Raw genomic sequence first — 17,624 nt, forward strand, 5'->3', positions numbered from 1 at the left:
ACTCCCTGCAGAAACAGACTGAGAGGTGGAGAAACCTGCAGAACCAGGTTGAATACTTGATCTATTCTCTTCTATACTTCCCGAGGTGGTTGACATATCTTCTAGTATCTGTTGTATGTCATCTGCAAATTAATAATTTTGCATAAATGCTTGTTTTTTTTTTACATTTAAATTCCACTGCATTACACTTTCTTATAAAGATGTTCAGTTTCATAAGATAGCAACAATTATACAATAAAAGAGTATTTTACAATGGATTTATAGGAACTACATCCAATTCTAACTGTGCGTTTTGATAAAAGAATTAAGAGTTTAAGTTTAAAATTAGAACTTGATGCTAGGAAAAGGTTTCCCCCTGACCCCCCCCCCCCCCCCAGATGTAAACACACTTCCTTCATTACTTGTGTAATGAAAAGTGCTGTTATATAAACACGGTAATGCTGTTTTGATTTGGATTTGACTCCATGTGATGCAGAAAAATCAGAAAAATGCACATTATAGGAAAGAAATTTATTTGTTTCATTAAAACGTTTCATGCATATGCAAAACATTTAATTCATCTGAGTGAAATCAAAGCAAAAGCTGATTTGTCACCATATTTTTTATGTTTAAAAAAAAAAAAAAAAGACTTAAATTCACAGAGGTTATATTGTCGAGTTAAAGTATTGACACATTCTTCATCTCTCACAGGCACATTTCCGTCAGGACGCAACAGTCTTTTCATAGTAATAATAATAATAATAATAAAATAACAGACCATTCTCTAGAAATACAGGCTTCTAATTGCTGGATTACAGAAACATTGCCGTCGGGTAACTAGAGTAGCTCGAGTTTGAATACAAGGGAAGCTAATCTGCAGGCATGCTAAAGCTAACAGCAAAGGAAGTAAAGGAAGACGGGATGAAAGTAGGAGGACGGGATCCTCCGGCGACATGTGCAGCTCACTCCAGTTTCCGCAGGGCTTCGCACAATTTCCCCAATTCACCTGGAATAAAGAATGAAAAAAGAAACCAGAAACATATAATGTCTGGGAGTACTCGTCGTGTTTTCTGCTCTAGTTCCTCTGCCAGTGAAAACACATCGATCCTCTTTGGTAAGCCGACAGAAATAGTGCTGTTACGTGGCGCACGCCGCGAGCCCGTCGCGCGGTAACGAGGCCCATCAGAGCCCGATTGGAATCCAGCGACTGGACAGGCTGCTGTGATTCCAGCGACACGACCAGGGGCGGGACAGTTTGACACGTCTCAGGCTTCAGATTATGAGACACGAGTCTCTAGAAATAAATGTGAGTTAATTTGATATCCAACATTTGACGTCCCTAAAGAATTCCATGTGTTTCGGGTCAATAGTTTTTGTATAAACTTGGTATCATACATACAAACAAACCAATACATAAATAAATACACTATATAAGTTAAGACACGACCTGAGGAGATCAGGTAAGATAAGACAGAACAGTTTCGAAAAGGCAAAGCAAGAAATCAAAATGTGATCAAATTAGAACAAAACAGATTAAGTAGAAATAGTTCAGGAAAAGACAAGGTGGGACAGAACCTGATGAGACACGAAGGAACAGAAACAAGACACAGAAGGTCAGTTAGGACGAGACAGAACAAGATGAGACTGAACAAGATGAGTTATGAGACAAAACAAGAGGCGACGACAAGACAACATAGAACAAGTGAAGACAAGACAAGACGTGAGGCGCTGAGACGTGACGAGACGCAACAAGATCATTGGAGACAATACAGAAGAAGAAATGTTAGGTTATAAGACGAAACAAGACAAAAAGACAAAACGTGTTCCATGTACAGAACAAGGCAGAAGGTAAGAGAAGAAAACGACCACGGACACGTCCAGAATCCAGAATCGATCAACACTATGAGAGTAAATTGCATTGTTGTTTTGTCGCTCACTGTTGATGCTGTCCGCCAGGTTCCTGAGCTGCTGGGTGTTGTCCAGCACCTCCACACTCTGGGTGTAGGGGTTGTAGCGCACCGAGAAGGGTTTGGGGATGGTGCCCGCAAACTTCCTGCAACAGGCCACCAACAAGACTCCGTTTCAGGCTGCGTCCTGAACCAAAGCAAAGCTGCGCTCCCGTTCCTTTACCTGACTTTCTCCTTGGCGTCCTCGAAGCTCTCGGCCACAAAGTAGACGGGCTGGTACTCTGTGATGGGGTACTTCTGCAGGCTGGTCTTGACGGGGTCAAAGGGTTCCATCTTGGGTTTGTCTGTGAGGCAGTACTGAAAGAAAAGCCCTTGTTTGTTTCTCAATGAGCGTCTGCGAGTAAACAGGAAGTGCAGCATGATTCCGGCCTGGATGTGGATTTGTGGAGTGAACATCCTCCACTGATGTAAGGTGTGACCTGGATCCCCCCCGCCTCTCCGCCTCCCCACCCCCTGCCGGGCCCCAGTGACACATTGGACCACTAACCCACTTGCCTGCTTGACTCACCTGAAGCTCCCCGAAGGACGAGAGCAGACCGGCTCCGTAAGCCTTGATCTCCGAGCCCTGCTTACACAGACCGAACTCCACCGTGAACCAGTACACCTGAACGCACACACACACACACACACACACACACACACACACACACACACACACACACACACACACACACACACACACACACACACACACACACACACACACACACACACACACACACACACACACACACACACACACACACACACACCCCATTCAGGAAGCTGAATAATAATAATTAGACACCATTCAGGCTGAACTAAGGATTTATTTTTATTCATGTCACATGTGTGAGTCGACCGGTCAGTTAACTGCAGCACAGTTTTCTGTCTTTAAACTGAAAACACACAAAAACTGTTCATTTCCTTGGTTTCTTTGGCTTTACTTTGCATAAATCAAATCATAAAAAAAAACAACCATTATTTGAATAAGTAGTATCAAGGCGAGAAAAAGAACGAAATCATTTTAGGCCTGATGAAGTTTCTATTTATAGAGCTATAATATATGTGTAAATATATATTTTTGAATTATTCTGTGTATTTTTCCTTGTTATTTGATAGTTGCATAGTGGATTTTCTTTTGTGGTATTATGACCATTATGGTTGTTGTAGCTATTTCTATTTTATTTTGTTTATTATCTTTGTTTATTACAATATCATCATCATCATCATCATCATCCCAGATGATAAGACACTATAAACAAGATATGGAAACATAAGTTAGAAATATAAGATATATCGTGTAGAAAAGCTTCAAACCCACAAAAATAATTAATCTAAATATATTATATTGAATTACTGAAGATTCAGAAGAGCACAGTGAAAGCACAGAAACTAGTGCAGATCCAATATATGATATTTTTAGAAAGTCCTATTTAAGATTGTTTTTTAATATAAATCATACCGAACAAAGTGGAGTAGTGGTACTCAACAGTGTTTAGCCAATCTTTTATCTTTTAATCTAATTTATGGTAGACGTGGTGACTCATAATATGGATGTGTGTCATTTTGCTCTGTTTGTTTCTGAATTGATTTTCTTTAGTATAAATGACACACGAGGGTGTTTACTCACTTCCAAGTCTTTACATTTTACATTCCCAAGTATAAGATGAGCACGCTCTGATGAGGCACCGAACACAAAACTGCTGAGTGTGAACAAATTAACTAAATATGAAGCGTTCAAGGCTCTTTTATGATGGAAAGACACTCTTTAATATTTTCTATCCCTTTAAAAGAGCATTTTTTTTCCAGAAATGCAAATGAAGGCAGGTTTTGTTTTTCTGTCGCAAACTGTACTCACCGTGGCAAGTTTCTCAATGTACTCATCAGGCGCACCGAGAGATGCAAGGCCAATCTCCTGGATGAGGAAGAAAGGAAGCAAGCGAGGTTAGAACCTTTTAAAAAAATAAAACAAGTTCACAAAATTATATATTTTTTATTAAGGATTGTTTTTGCAAACACCTGCGAGAACTGAGCAAAACTGGGATCAGCAAAGAGCGGGACGTGTCCGAGCAGCTCGTGGCAGATGTCCCTGGATGGGGGAGCAGAAGAACGCTCTTTAACGGGTCAGAGGTCACACAGAGGTCACACAGAGGTCACACAGAGGTCACACAGGTTGACACAAGGAGGACGACACGATGAGGACGACACGATGAGGACGACACTCACGGCTCGGGCGTGTACGTGGGCTTGGAGCCGTGACGGATGTACTGCGTGGAATGGAAGACCCGGAAGGCGAGCCCGGCCAGGAAGTCCCTGGAGGAGAGGAGGCCGGCCACCGGGCGAAGCCGGAAACCTGTGCAGGCTATGGAGAGACGATGGAGGAAGAGGAGGAAGAGGAGGAAGATGGTGAGTGTCCTTGTTGAATAAAGGTTAAGACATTGTACTTCCCTCACACACAAAGAACAATGTACAGAAATGAGTACTGGTGGTTAAAGCAGCGACTCTGAGAGATGGAGGGTTCAAAGTGTGTGGCGCCCGCCTTACGCCTCCACCGGGGGGCAGCAGAGAGCTTCAGGCGGGGTCAGGGGAGGCCTTTTCCCATCATGACTTTATTCTTTTTAATGTTGAGAAGAAACTCAGATTTCGCAAATAGCTTAAAGCTGTTAATTATGCTATTTAGAATACACATTTTTGTGAGAAATTGACTCAAAATCAGCGCCCACTAGTGGCCCAACATGCTAACTGCATCGTTTGCAGCATTTCAGCAGTTTCAGTGTAAAAGCTCTTCCAAACTTTCCACATTGCGTGTCCACAGACCGCTTTGGACTCGGACGCAGACCACGGCTGTGCAGGCGGTTCCATTCGTACTGCATTTCATGGTTCACGTCGATACGCATTCCATAATGTAACGTAACAATCCTGAGTAATACTAATGCCGAGGCGTGCACCTTCTGGAGACGCAGCCGGTATGAACGGCCAATTAAAGAGACGTTGCTTTCTAAACACTACAGTGTAAACACGAAGCAAAACGGAGCGTTTTCACGTTGAAACGTTGTCGTGTAAACAGGGCCTCAGTGTGTCGGGGCGCCCCCTTCGGGCCGGGACCTACACTGCAGGAAGCGGGACACGTCCTCCAGCTGTGGGATGTTGTCCTGCCGGTAGCCGCAGTACTTCTCCAGCAGGGGGAAGACCCGGTTGTGTTCGCGGCAGGCGTGGGTGGGGTAGAGGGTCTTCAGCTCCTTGAACACGGTGCCCCACGTGGCCCGCTCCGCCTCCGTGTACTCCACCTTAGGAATGGCCTGGCCACTGGGACCGGGGCGACACCGGAGTTAATGTTCATGTTATACATGTCATGTTCAGTATTTTATTTCCATGCATAATAGGCTGACATTTTAAAGAATAACTCACAGAAAGGTGTGTGTGCGTGTGTTTGTGTGTTTTAGTGGCCTTTTTGTGTGTGTTGATGTATTTTAGTGTGTGTTGTGGTCGTACAGTGAAAGTTGAGGTCTTTTAGTGTGTTTTATTGGTCTTTTGGTGTGTATTGAGCCTTCTATTGTGTGTCGTAGTGTGTTTTTTTCTAATAGTGTGATGTGGTCTTTCAGAGTGTTTTAGTATGTGTTGTGGTCTTATAGTGTGTGTTGTGGTGTTTTAGTGTGTGTTGTGGTCTTTTAGTGTGTGTTGTGGTGTTATAGTGTGTGTTGTGGTCTTTTAGTGTGTGTTGTGGTGTTATAGTGTGTGTTGTGGTGTTTTAGTGTGTGTTGTGGTTGTATAGTGTGTGTTGTGGTTGTATAGTGTGTGTTGTGGTGTTATAGTGTGTGTTGTGGTGTTTTAGTGTGTGTTGTGGTCGTATAGTGTGTGTTGTGGTCTTATAGTGTGTGTTGTGGTCTTTTAGTGTATGTTGTGGTCTTTTAGTGTGTGTTGTGGTCTTATAGTGGGTGTTGTGGTAAATGCATGTTAATATGTTTAAGAGAGAGTAGTTACTGTCTGTAGTGGTAGGCGATGTCGGCAAACTCCTTCCTGCGAGCTCTGTACACTGGGTCTGTGAAGCCCTGGAAACACACACACACACACACACACACACACACACACACACACACACACACACACACACACACACACACACACACACACACACACACACACACACACACACACACACAAAGGAAGGCCACGTTAGATCTCCTGATTGCAGCTGAATCAAAGAGTGGAAATCCTCTGCGGAGGCTAAGCCCCGTGGCCTTTGACAGCATTATGCACTCCGTGTGTAACAAGAGCACGCAGACGCATATTCAAATGAAGCCTTTGTAGATTGTTGTTCAGCTGATGGTGAATAGGTTCCTCTTTAATGGCGGTGGCAAAAAGGGGCAATTATCTATAATTGCAGGGGGGCTCAATTAAAGCAGTGACATCAATTTGTGCGTCCAGGTAGTTTCCATTAGAATAGACTGCAGGCCGGCTTTTCATTGAGGTGAGCGTGGGCCTAAGTGGACGCACACAAAACACACTGACTGACACACACACACACACACACACACACACACACACACACACACACACACACACACACACACACACACACACACACACACACACACACACACACACACACACACACACAAATACACGCACACACAGATGAGTCAGGTCTTACCGGGTGATCCGCATCCAGCTCGGATCCATAACTCAGGATCTGGTTTGCAAAGCGGTCCAGGTCCTGGATGTCGTTGGGGAACCACGGCACTGTAACGATGATGATGTCAGTGAACAATCCTAATTTATGGTTTAATCCCACCTTTATAGCTTCATCTGCAAATGATGTAACAATTTCAATGCCAACAAATAAAGAAAAAAGGGATTATCCTCTTCTTTTGTTCAGAATTGACACAATCATCTGAAAAATTTAAATCGCTTCATAGTTTTTAGTGGCAGATGCCAAATATATAATCTTAATCTCACCAATATTTACCTTTTCAACGAAAGAAAGCTGAGAAAAAATACACCCATATATAGTTACTATTACTAACTATACATCTTTGTGTTACTATTATGAAGCCATAATGAAAGTTAAATAAATAAACAAAGATCATTTGTAGCTGCTTTTACTAAATATTTAATCCCAAACTCAAAAAATAAAAACCGAGAAAAAATAAACTTATAGTCGCTCTAAATATGTTGACATCTTATGTTAATATCAACAATCAGAATGTGATAACTTTTTTAATATATGATAACTGAAAGAGGCAAAATATCACATTTTGATTCCCAAATTCAAATGTATAAAATGTCTTTTATTTTTTTTTTTTCAATGAAACACTAAATAAATAAATCTCAATTGAGGTCAATTATTATTATTATTATTATTAATATTATTATTATTATTAGACAGTCTGTGTGCTAATTTACATCAAATAAAAATCTAATAAAATCAAAGTAAAAAAACCATTCATATTTTAAATAAACGTGTATTGTACGTGTAAATCTAAATTCCTACATCAGTTTGCACGTTGTGTATTTGACAGATAGAAATGTCTCAGACAGAAACAAATGGTATTAATCTTTTGGTTGATGTGTTTTTCCTGCTGGATTTTAAATTTTTAATGTTTTGGACGCTGAGCAGAGCCGTACATGACGGGGCATCTGCTCATTCATGCAGATTTACGAGGGGGGGGGGGGGGGGGGGGTCTCCCCATCATTAATCTGCATTTGTGCAGTGTGGTCCAGCCCGAGGCCCCGCGGAGACAGCCGGGCCCCGCCGGGTCGCGCCGGGCTCCAGACCAGGACGTCCACTTGACCCTGAGCGGAGGGTCCGTCTCACACAGAGCCCCTCTGTTCCCGCCGGGCCTGTTGGTCCTCAGTGGTTAAACTAATGTCATTCTGGAAACAACTCATAAAGGGGGGGTGGGGTGTCGATGTGTGCGAGGGACCATCCATCTCATCGGCGACGCTGCCTGTCCATTACAGAGTCTGGCTCCGGGGGGGGGGGGGGGTCGGGGCGCCGTGCTGCTCTCAGAAAGGACACTTCTGGGTTTATCGCTGAGTCACATCGTTCATGGTCTCTGACTTTTTAACTCCAGTGGGAGTCACATTTTAAACATTCAAGTGGATGTAGTTAGCATGCCTGGCCACGAGGTGGTGCTATTGCTTTGCTTTTGAAATGAACCAACACACAAACACGTGATCACAGGACATTACTCTATAAATATTAACGATTCAGAAAAGTTGCATTTTCCCTTTTTACACCGAGGTGGAGCCTTTTTCAGTGGCAGTTGAATTTTATCCATTTTCTCTCAGGCCTCGTTTCCACGTAGCAAAACACGGTGATATTTCACTGTGTTTTCATTTCTCTTACACGTAAACAAAGCTACAATTTCAGTCCAGTCCAAATAAAAGAGGTGTTTTTAGTTCATGTTTTCTAAATTCTATTTATGTAATTATTTATTTTGCTGAGTTTGTGCCGGAGATTGGGGGTTTGACATACGTTATTTTCACTGTGTACACACACACACACACACACACACCTACACCTACCTGTGTCCTTCTGTTTGTTGCGGGTCAGCTCGTGCACGTGGCCGCTGATCTGCGTGCGCAGGCCGTCGATGACTTCGTCCAGGGCCTGTGAGCACGTGGAGTCCACGCTGATGAAGAACTCGCACTGGTCCCCGTTCATCCGGGACGGCCGAGACTCGATGTGGGTCAGGTTGATGCCTTTGTCCTGCGCGAGGAAGACTCAGGGGTAAATATCTTCTTCCTCAAGCACAACGTCCGTCACGGAATTACACCGCCACTTTTCAAATCATCAGCGTTGCAGTAGAAATCAATTTGCAAGATCATTTGCATCTGGAAATATAAGATTAGGTCCACAATTTGAACAGATATTAATAACTTTTGATAACCTTACTATCTATTTACCATCCTGTCATATCATTAACTTTAAATGTAGAGTTTATATAGAATTAACCAAATGCAGCTGAAAATCTTGGAGTATTTTTACCTGGGAGTTACTTTAACCTCCTTGGACCTGGTGTCCACACATGTGGACATTGTTTTGGGTTGTGCAGCAGTCGGCTGGATTATTGTTTTTACAATTTGTTAAGAGCAATCTTCACCGAAGACAATGGTTTTTAAGCAATTTCTATTCATTTTACCTTCCGGGACCTGGCGTCCACATATATGGACATTATTTTAGGTTGTCTAGACTACAATACAAAATTAGTTGGTGTCTTAGGAAGTTAAGTTAGTTCATTTTATTGTATATTTACATCGACTGCTAATCATAAGTAACTTGATGTAATAAAACACTGTAACTTGAAAACTGTAGATCTGCATGTTCGTAGCCAAAAACATTAGAATATTCCATTTTATATCAATATTGACTACGCATTGTTTTATGTTGACATGTTTTTTAAATGTAGATATTTTACACAAATGGATTAAATCAATACTTTAAAGTGACAGTAATTAAGGGTTTTTTACTGCCGTTACATGTGCAGCACTGCTTCACTTCAGCCACCAGAGGGCGCTGTGCAGCCAGTCGAAAGTAACATTGACCTCAGTGTCTGCAAACTTTGCCCAGTGAGAGAATTCTGCATATTATGTTGCGGCTCATAAAAGATAAAGAAGTGACTTTTCTATGTGTTGCATGATTAGAAAAGCTCCTGGAAGCTTTCCAGGAGCTTTTCGCCTGCAGGCCCCGACTCCGCTGAGTGTGCAGACAGGCCTGGCTATCAGCGTGCATTAACGCCCATCCAAATGTGTTTGTATTTATGTAACGGCGAGGGGAGGCAGAGGGAGGATGCTGATCTCTGTCTACGATAGGCCGAGTGAAGGAAGGGCGGCCGCAGGGCCTCCCGCTTCCTTCCATCTGGATCCCATTCTGCATTTTTAACGGCGTGTTTCAGTGTTTCAGGTTCCACACGGTTTTCCCGCGACCATGAAAAGTTAACCGGGAAAGTTGCGTTTTTTTCCCCAGTTTCCGCCGAGTGTTCTCGAAAAGTGCCACCCCGGGAGGCGTTCGCAAAAGGTTTTCATTGACTCCGAGCACCACTGCCGTGTAAACGGACGCTCCAGACGCAACCAAAGCTCTGCGTTTTCAATTGAAAACGTTGTCGTGTAAACAGGCCTTAGAACAGCAACAATAGTGGAACTGACCAAATATGGTCACGTGTGCCTGACAAAGGGTTAACATACAAACCAATGATTAATAATATTGCAATATGTTAATAATTTAATGACTTAAAATGTACATAAATGAGCAAAACCCACCAGAAATACCATTTAATTAAAGTAATACGGATACTTTGTCAATATCAATATCTGTAGATTGAGTTTAGAGGCTTTTTAAATGGGCAACAAGACTTTTAGGATTTTTAATTATAAATAATTACTGGACTTATCTCATAATGATGAAATGATTTGCAATATAAATTAAATTATAAATAAAAATACATTAAATGACATATGAATTGAATTCTATGCTTTAAGTAGAATGAACTATTTCCATTATTTGTTATTGATTCCCCTTGTCTTTTGAGTCAAGTTTAATTATATAGCAACAATAACATTGAAACTTTAAGGTACTTTACAGTAACTTTCTACATCAGTCATGACAAAAGAGATCAAATTTGAAGAAACGTCTCCAAAAGTCACAAAATGTGATAGAATTAGAACGTAATTCACAGGAAATGGCAGATTTCTGTTGTTCGGCGTGAGTTCATTGTAGAAAATCTGTCGCTGTGCTCAGACAAAGATCTGAAAACCTTGAAGTTGCTGCTCATGTGCACATTAATGGAATATTTCAGTGTCATGTTAGCGCCGGGCGGGTTCGGCTTAACGCGGCCCAGATTAAATCCTGAAACTCGGCGGGCGACACTTTGCCAGACTTCTGTACCTCTGTGAGCCGTCGCCGTTTACAGCGACCCGGCTGTCACGGTGACAGAGGAGGGGAGGTCAAGGTCAGGAGGAAAACCCACACCACCGTGTCACATGTGCACACACACACACACACACACACACACACACACACACACACACACACACACACACACACACACACACACTGCAGGTTTTAACTTTGTGAATGAAACACGCAGGTCAAGCATGCTAATTGAAGCTAAACGTTAGCACATGGCTGCAGGGAATTCACTGCGTGTGTGTGTGTGTGTGTGTGTGTGTGTGTGTGTGTGTGTGTGTGTGTGTGTGTGTGTGTGTGTTGTTTGTGTGTGTGTGTGCGTGTTTGTGTTTCGGGGCGTGAGGTGAGAGAGGGAGGAGAGGGGGAGGATCAGCAGAATGGGCGCTCATAGGTTCAAAGAGGATCCTGATGTTTGCTGCTGCAGCTCGGCTGTGTGTGTTTGGCCGATCGATCCCAGACCCACATGAGGCAGAACAACATGACTCAGCAGAACTCAAACACACAAGCATCTGTCTCCTGGATGATGTTTGTTTCCTCACAGATGTTAGAAGCTTCACGTGTTTTCCCTGCAAGCAGAACAAACTTGGACCTTGTCAGCGCGGCGGCTGGACGTCCTGCCGATCGATGGACGCTCACTGGGACAAATCACGTACACACTCCGGGCCTCCACCGAGGACCTCGTGATCCAACCTTCCAATGGTTGGAACCATTCGCACAATTAAACTTGAACCGACGTCTCGATCACACATACGTCACTTTCTTTTTGAAAGTTTTACTACTTCTGCCAAGTTACAGGAAAGGCTCATCATAGTCTGGGGCAGATACTGCAAACTAAGTACTTTCTTTTTATTTTTTATTTTTTTTAATTGCATTGTACAAATTCGAAATAAAGACTACTACTACTACTACTACTACTACTACTACTACTACTACTAACTAAGTAACTAACTCCATACTTTACAAAAACGTAGAAACTTGGTGTGTTTATTGAAACACTTTTAAACTAGTTATTAATTTCAATTACTCAAAAATGACTTTGGCTCCGTTTGCATGGAAACGTTTACAAGTGAGAAAGTGAAACTTTGCGTATTTCTGCTGCTGCTGCTGCTGCACATGTGCACAATGGCCGGAGGCCGGAGGAACCTTTCTTACGTTTCCGTGGAAACGGACATCGTTTTTCAAAACATGAAACTATTGTGAAACAAAAATGCTAAAATTCTGCGTTTTCCCTTGAAAGGTGTAAACGGGGTCCAAGTTTACTTCAGTGTGGAAAACGTATTGACGCATTCTAAAGGTTCTAATTCTCTTCCTCGTAGTCGATGTGATCGATCAGAATCTGTCCACCGGCGCTGACAGTGACGTTTCTGCTCCCTCACATGGATCACAACCACCCGTGTTCGCCCTCGGGTTTTATATAAATGTGTTAAATCACACATAATAGATCTTATTTTGCCATTTGACACATCTTTTTTTGGTAAGAAAATCACTGACATCTCCGATAATGTGGAATTGTCGATGTTGCAGTCAGGAATCAGAATAACCAAACGCAGTGTAGCTGCAGCTCTGTGATGTTCTGTGGTTGTACAACGATCGGATCACATACAGTCCAACAAGCTTAAAGAAATGATTATTCTTATTTTGATTATTACTCTAGAGGAGCTGGTTCAGTGGATCAAAGAGCCGCCGGCCTGTTTACACACAAGTGATGCACAAACACGAGGCGATAAGTCGGGTTTGTTTATCTTCCGTCACGGGAGGGTCGTGAAAAACTGAACCCCAACAAAACAAACAAACGTGCGATTGCACTGCGATCGCATCAATCCCATGAAAAGGATTTGAACGTGTCGTAATGCAAATAAATCCTTATCGCGGTATAAGTACGAAAGACCGACTAATAACGACACACTGTGTTTCTACGCACTCTCGCTCCGACCAATCAGATCCTGCCCGAGGTGCCCGCCTGCTCGGGAGGCGTGGCCGAGTTTCGGGAATTGTTTACAAAAAAACACAACAACAAAAGAGCAAGAAAGGTGTGTACATTTCTCTCTTTGAAATGATTGTTGAAGAGAGATCGTTTGTCGCCATCAGGAAGAATCGGACTTGATTTCAACAATAGAAAGAGACGGAATAAACGAAGAATAAACAAAGTGGAGCCGTTACTAATCGCAATAATCATAAAGAATATTTTTGCCATTTAAGTATCTCGTACTGAATCCTAAACAGACGATCATTTAATAAAACGGGATCATCAAGAAGTTGTTTCTAATCCGATCTGTTTACGTTCAGTTTAAAATGTGACGATTACAAAACAAAACAACATTTTTGTACGTTTGTAACGACTCAAAGCTTGAGATCTCATCACATCTCATCTTGTCACACTTGATTATTGATGTCGGCTGCGTGACGCCTTTTCCATTTCACCTCACGGGAGTTTTTATCTCCAACAACTTTGTGACTTGAGATGAAGTCGTCTTGAACTTGTTTCCCACAGTTCCTTCACTTTTTCATTATGAAGTGGTGTCGGTGAAGTTTACCTCGAAGAGCCGCAGGGCCTTGGCCAGCGCTCCGACCTCCTCCTTCAGGGAGAAGAAGCAGGAGATCACCTCCGACTTCTTGCTGGTCTCCTCCTCCAGGTACATGGAGCCTCTCCTCTTCCTCTGTGAGACGACAAAACAAAACAAGACCCTCTTTAGGAGGACCGATGCCAGTTAATCCTCATCATCCTCATCTAAGCTGACGGAGTAGTAAAATCTGATCTCGGCCACATGTGGAGGACAAAGCGTGGAATCTGCCCTGAAGCCGTGACGGCGAGACGTTGGCAGCGTCTGAGGAGTTTCACTCACACGTCTGTTTCACGCTGCGAAACCTCCCGAGGGAGAAAACAAACTTCTGAAGCTCACGAGGCGACGGAAAACTCAATCCTGCTGTTCTGGAATATTCTAGACTGTGTGAGAGTAACTAATTAGATCACAACACTTCTTCTTTTATTTTGTAAACAAATATTTATTGTTAACATTAACAGACGGTGTATAAAATGTTATCAGGATTAAAGTACACCTTGTATTCCATAGTAGACGAAGTAACAGGTCACTATTACTCACATTACTGTAATCAAGTAGTATTCTGTGGTACTTTTTCAGAAGCTATGCAATATTAAGTACAGTTCACAGCAAGTAATCTACTAATATCAGCTACTTCTAAGAATAACAAATACTCAGAATACTGTAACTAGGTTGGATTTTGAGGGAGCATTACATTGTCATCATTTCATGTAACCTACTCTAAATTCGTCAAAAATAACAAATTACAAGTATTTAGATTACTGTAAATGAGTAGTATTTTCATGTGTAATTATATTAATTGATCAATTTATTCATTTATTGTTTCAATCTTTAACATATTTATTTTATATATCATACATGCAATCAATATATAGAATAAAATAGGAAAATACAGTATGAATTGTACTACGTAATCTACTTTGACCCTTTTTTAATCAACAGGCGAAAGTAACTAAGTACTTAGTATAACTTAGTATTGTGTCACATACTTCAATACAAACTACACCAGGTTAGTAGTTTCACTACTTTTACATGTAAAGTAGTGAAACTAACAAATTACAATGACTTGAATAAAAAAATGAATAAGTAATTACAAGTACTCGATTACTATTATCACGTTGCCTTTTTGGATAACTATTTTATTTAAGTAGACTGTAATTCCAGATGTACTAAAGTATAGCTGACACAATCTATCAGGTAACTGAAAGTAACTAAATACAAGTACTCATCTGACTTTGGTGTTTGTACAGTTTATATAAGTTTAGGTCCCTTCAGATGTCTTTACATCGTGATAACAACAGAAACCAGACAAATGACCCTGATCAGAGGTTTACACACCCGGGAGGGTTTGACCTGATGACGTGCACACACGTTGACGCGAACGTGTTTTACTGGCTGCTAAAGGTAACCGTCCTCACCTGGCGTGTGTGAGGACACACACATCAGTGTGTGTGTAAAAGGACGTTTCTGGATTCAGAGTCGAGGGGGAAGGCAAAAAGAAAAGACATTGGACTGTATGGGTGGCTGTTTCAAGATGTCGGAGGCTCTTGGAGAAGAACGGGCTGCGCGGTCGAGTCGCCAGAAGGAAGCAAAGCGTCCGGTTTACAATACATCAAAGAGCAGCGAGACGAGACTCAAAGCTCATAGGCTTGTCCTGTCCCCACCACACCGCTGTCTCATGGAACCACATGGTTTCAGTCCCATCAGCAACACGATGCTGCGTTTTAGGACCCTGAAAACATTCTAATTATTATTTTTTTAACGGGTTCCAGAGTAGGGAAATTTGAAAGCACCGCCTTGACTTTGAGATGTACATTTGCTGAAAACGATGATGTCATCGCCCCGCCTCTCGACCCGATAACGCCGTGACCTTCTCCGTGACGTCACTTAACTACGGCGGACTACATGCTCCAGATCGAGCTGCAGAAGATACTGATGCCCGTCGCTTCACTAATTGCCAGATATTGGCTTTCTTGAATGTGATGATTGTTTTCGCCCCCTATAGGCGTGGCATATGTACTACAGCAGTTTGAGTCATTTTTATGGTGACATGTGGATGGGAGAAAAAAAAAGCTTGTTTTGGCTGGTGTGGACAGGGCCTTAATGGAACAAAGCCATTCGGAGTGAGGAGAACAAAATTTAACTTTCTGGCAACAACCGTACATCCAGCCATTTGGCGAGGAGTCAAACAGGCCGATGGTGAAAGGCACACGTGAAACACGGAGAATCAGAGAATGTTTTGAGGACGTGTGAGCAACAAGGGCACTCGGTCAAAGTGGATGACAAGATGAACGCGGCAGGTCATCAGAGAAGACTGGAGGAAAACATGGGACGTACTCGGACGTTCCAACGTGACAACGATCCAAAACACAAGGCCAAGTGGACCAGTCACCGGCGACAGCAGGATAAAGGGAAGGTTCTGGAGTGACCGTCTCCGTCTCCGGACCTCCGTATCATTGACAAATTGTAATCTTTTTTGGATTACGTTTTTCCAATGTCATTATTGAGTTTTCCAACATTTTTTTATGCATTTCAATACAAAAAGTAACTTTTAGTAACTGAATGACTTCACAAAGAAATGAATGCAATTATATTTGATTTAATTTAATAGTTGCTCTTCACCATTCACTGTAATTCACTTAAAAAGTAACTAAATGAATGAATCTGATATTTTTTTCCCACTTGAACACATTAAAAAACTCAATCTGTGAAGCCAAAGTGAAGAGATTGTTGTTGGAAAACTGATCCTGAATATTGAGAAATCATAGTTCAGAACAGTCACTTTTTTCTTGTTAAAAACATTCATAAAGGTTTTATCCTGTGTGAAACATGTAAAAGAAGCTTTATGTCTGTCATATTTGTAATATTACTTCACTGTAATCCAGCTGGTTTCTACCCTCTGTTGCACTGCTCTGCTTTTGTCTGCAGGAATATTCCAGCTCTAGCTATTGTAAAGTATAAAAACACTCGTGGAGCTGAGCCAATGAAGTATCATTCAGTGTGTTTTCTGCGGTGATGTTGCAAAACCACAGAAAAAGTGGACAATCCTTCCAAAGAAAACCAGATTTCTGATGTAAATCCTCAACATTGCGGTGCTGATAAAGCAGATTTACCCCTGTGCCTTGCTCCTCTGTGTCTGGCTGGGGGCCGTGGTCTCCGTTGACCCTCTTGTATGCGGCGTCCATCCTGGGGCGGGTTCGGGTCCGAGCGCTGTGCGAGTGCTGATGCTGAGCCTGGGAGCCTCTGGGTGCAGCTTTGTGTGCAGCTCCTGTCTATAAAAGCTGCGGCCACATGACGCCACACCCCCTCTGCACCGCTCTGTCATGGGACGTTGTTGTGAAACAGATTACAATGGCACATCTGGTTTTTGTTGTAGCGGCAGGCTGCTGTGAAGGTTCACTGCTGGTTCTGAAAACTGTTTCTTTTCGGTTGTTTAAGGAGATGAATAGGTCGAATTACGAACGGACTTTTCTCAGTGTGTTTGTGGATATCAGTGATCGACTCACTGATCCACATCACAAGGATCTAGGGGAATGGCATTGGCGTACAGTGATGTCATTCGGGTTAGACAACTGTGTTTGGATGGTATGAAAGAGAGGGAGGATGGTCCAGAACTGAAGGTGTCGACCAATCAGAGAGATAAATGTTGTGACTTCCAGGATAACTACAAGTATTTAGGGATCCTTCAGACCAATCAAAACCACGAGGGGGCAGCGAGGAAGTCAACCAGGACCAAATACCTCCAGGAAGTGAAACAAGTCGTTTGAATGATCAGAACCATCAACATGTACAAGCTGCCAGTCATCAGATACCCAGCTGGGCTCTTAAGCTTGACAAAGGAAGAGATAGGAACCACAGACATCAAAATAACAAAGATCCTCACCATGCATGGAGGGTTTAACCAAAGTAAGGATCCTGAGACACTAAGAGAAAAGAAGAGACAGTTAGTGTTATCGCCACTATCCAAGATAAAACATCCAACAATACCTCATGAAGATGAGATACTGAGTGAACGCCTCGGATGAGAATGAGGAGGAGCAGGTAACATGAAGAGACAAGCCCCTACATGGCATGGACTACCACTGGACCACCACTGGACTACCACTGGACTACCACTGGACCACCACTGGACCACCACTGGACCACCACTGGACTACCACTGGACTACCACTGGACCACCACTGGACCACCACTGGACTACCACTGGACCAGTACTGGACCACCACT

General features: G+C 42.6%; 1 protein-coding gene across 1 annotated transcript; it reads right to left on the bottom strand.

Annotated features, from left to right (window-relative positions):
- Window positions 1–491: 491 nt before the first annotated feature.
- Window positions 492–16,712, bottom strand: pah (phenylalanine hydroxylase). Its single transcript, XM_080492075.1, has 13 exons — window positions 16,511–16,712; window positions 13,371–13,493; window positions 8,457–8,640; window positions 6,580–6,668; window positions 5,910–5,977; window positions 5,038–5,234; window positions 4,155–4,290; window positions 3,948–4,017; window positions 3,787–3,843; window positions 2,455–2,550; window positions 2,110–2,243; window positions 1,917–2,032; window positions 492–985 (listed from the first exon to the last, which is right to left on the bottom strand). The coding sequence occupies exons 1-13, from the start codon at window positions 16,580–16,582 to the stop codon at window positions 942–944; spliced, it is 1,386 nt and encodes a 461-aa protein (XP_080348201.1). The 5' UTR covers window positions 16,583–16,712; the 3' UTR covers window positions 492–941.
- Window positions 16,713–17,624: the final 912 nt, after the last annotated feature.

This window comes from Lipophrys pholis, assembly GCF_963383615.2.
Source record: "Lipophrys pholis genome assembly, chromosome: 22".
NCBI lineage: Eukaryota > Metazoa > Chordata > Actinopteri > Blenniiformes > Blenniidae > Lipophrys > Lipophrys pholis.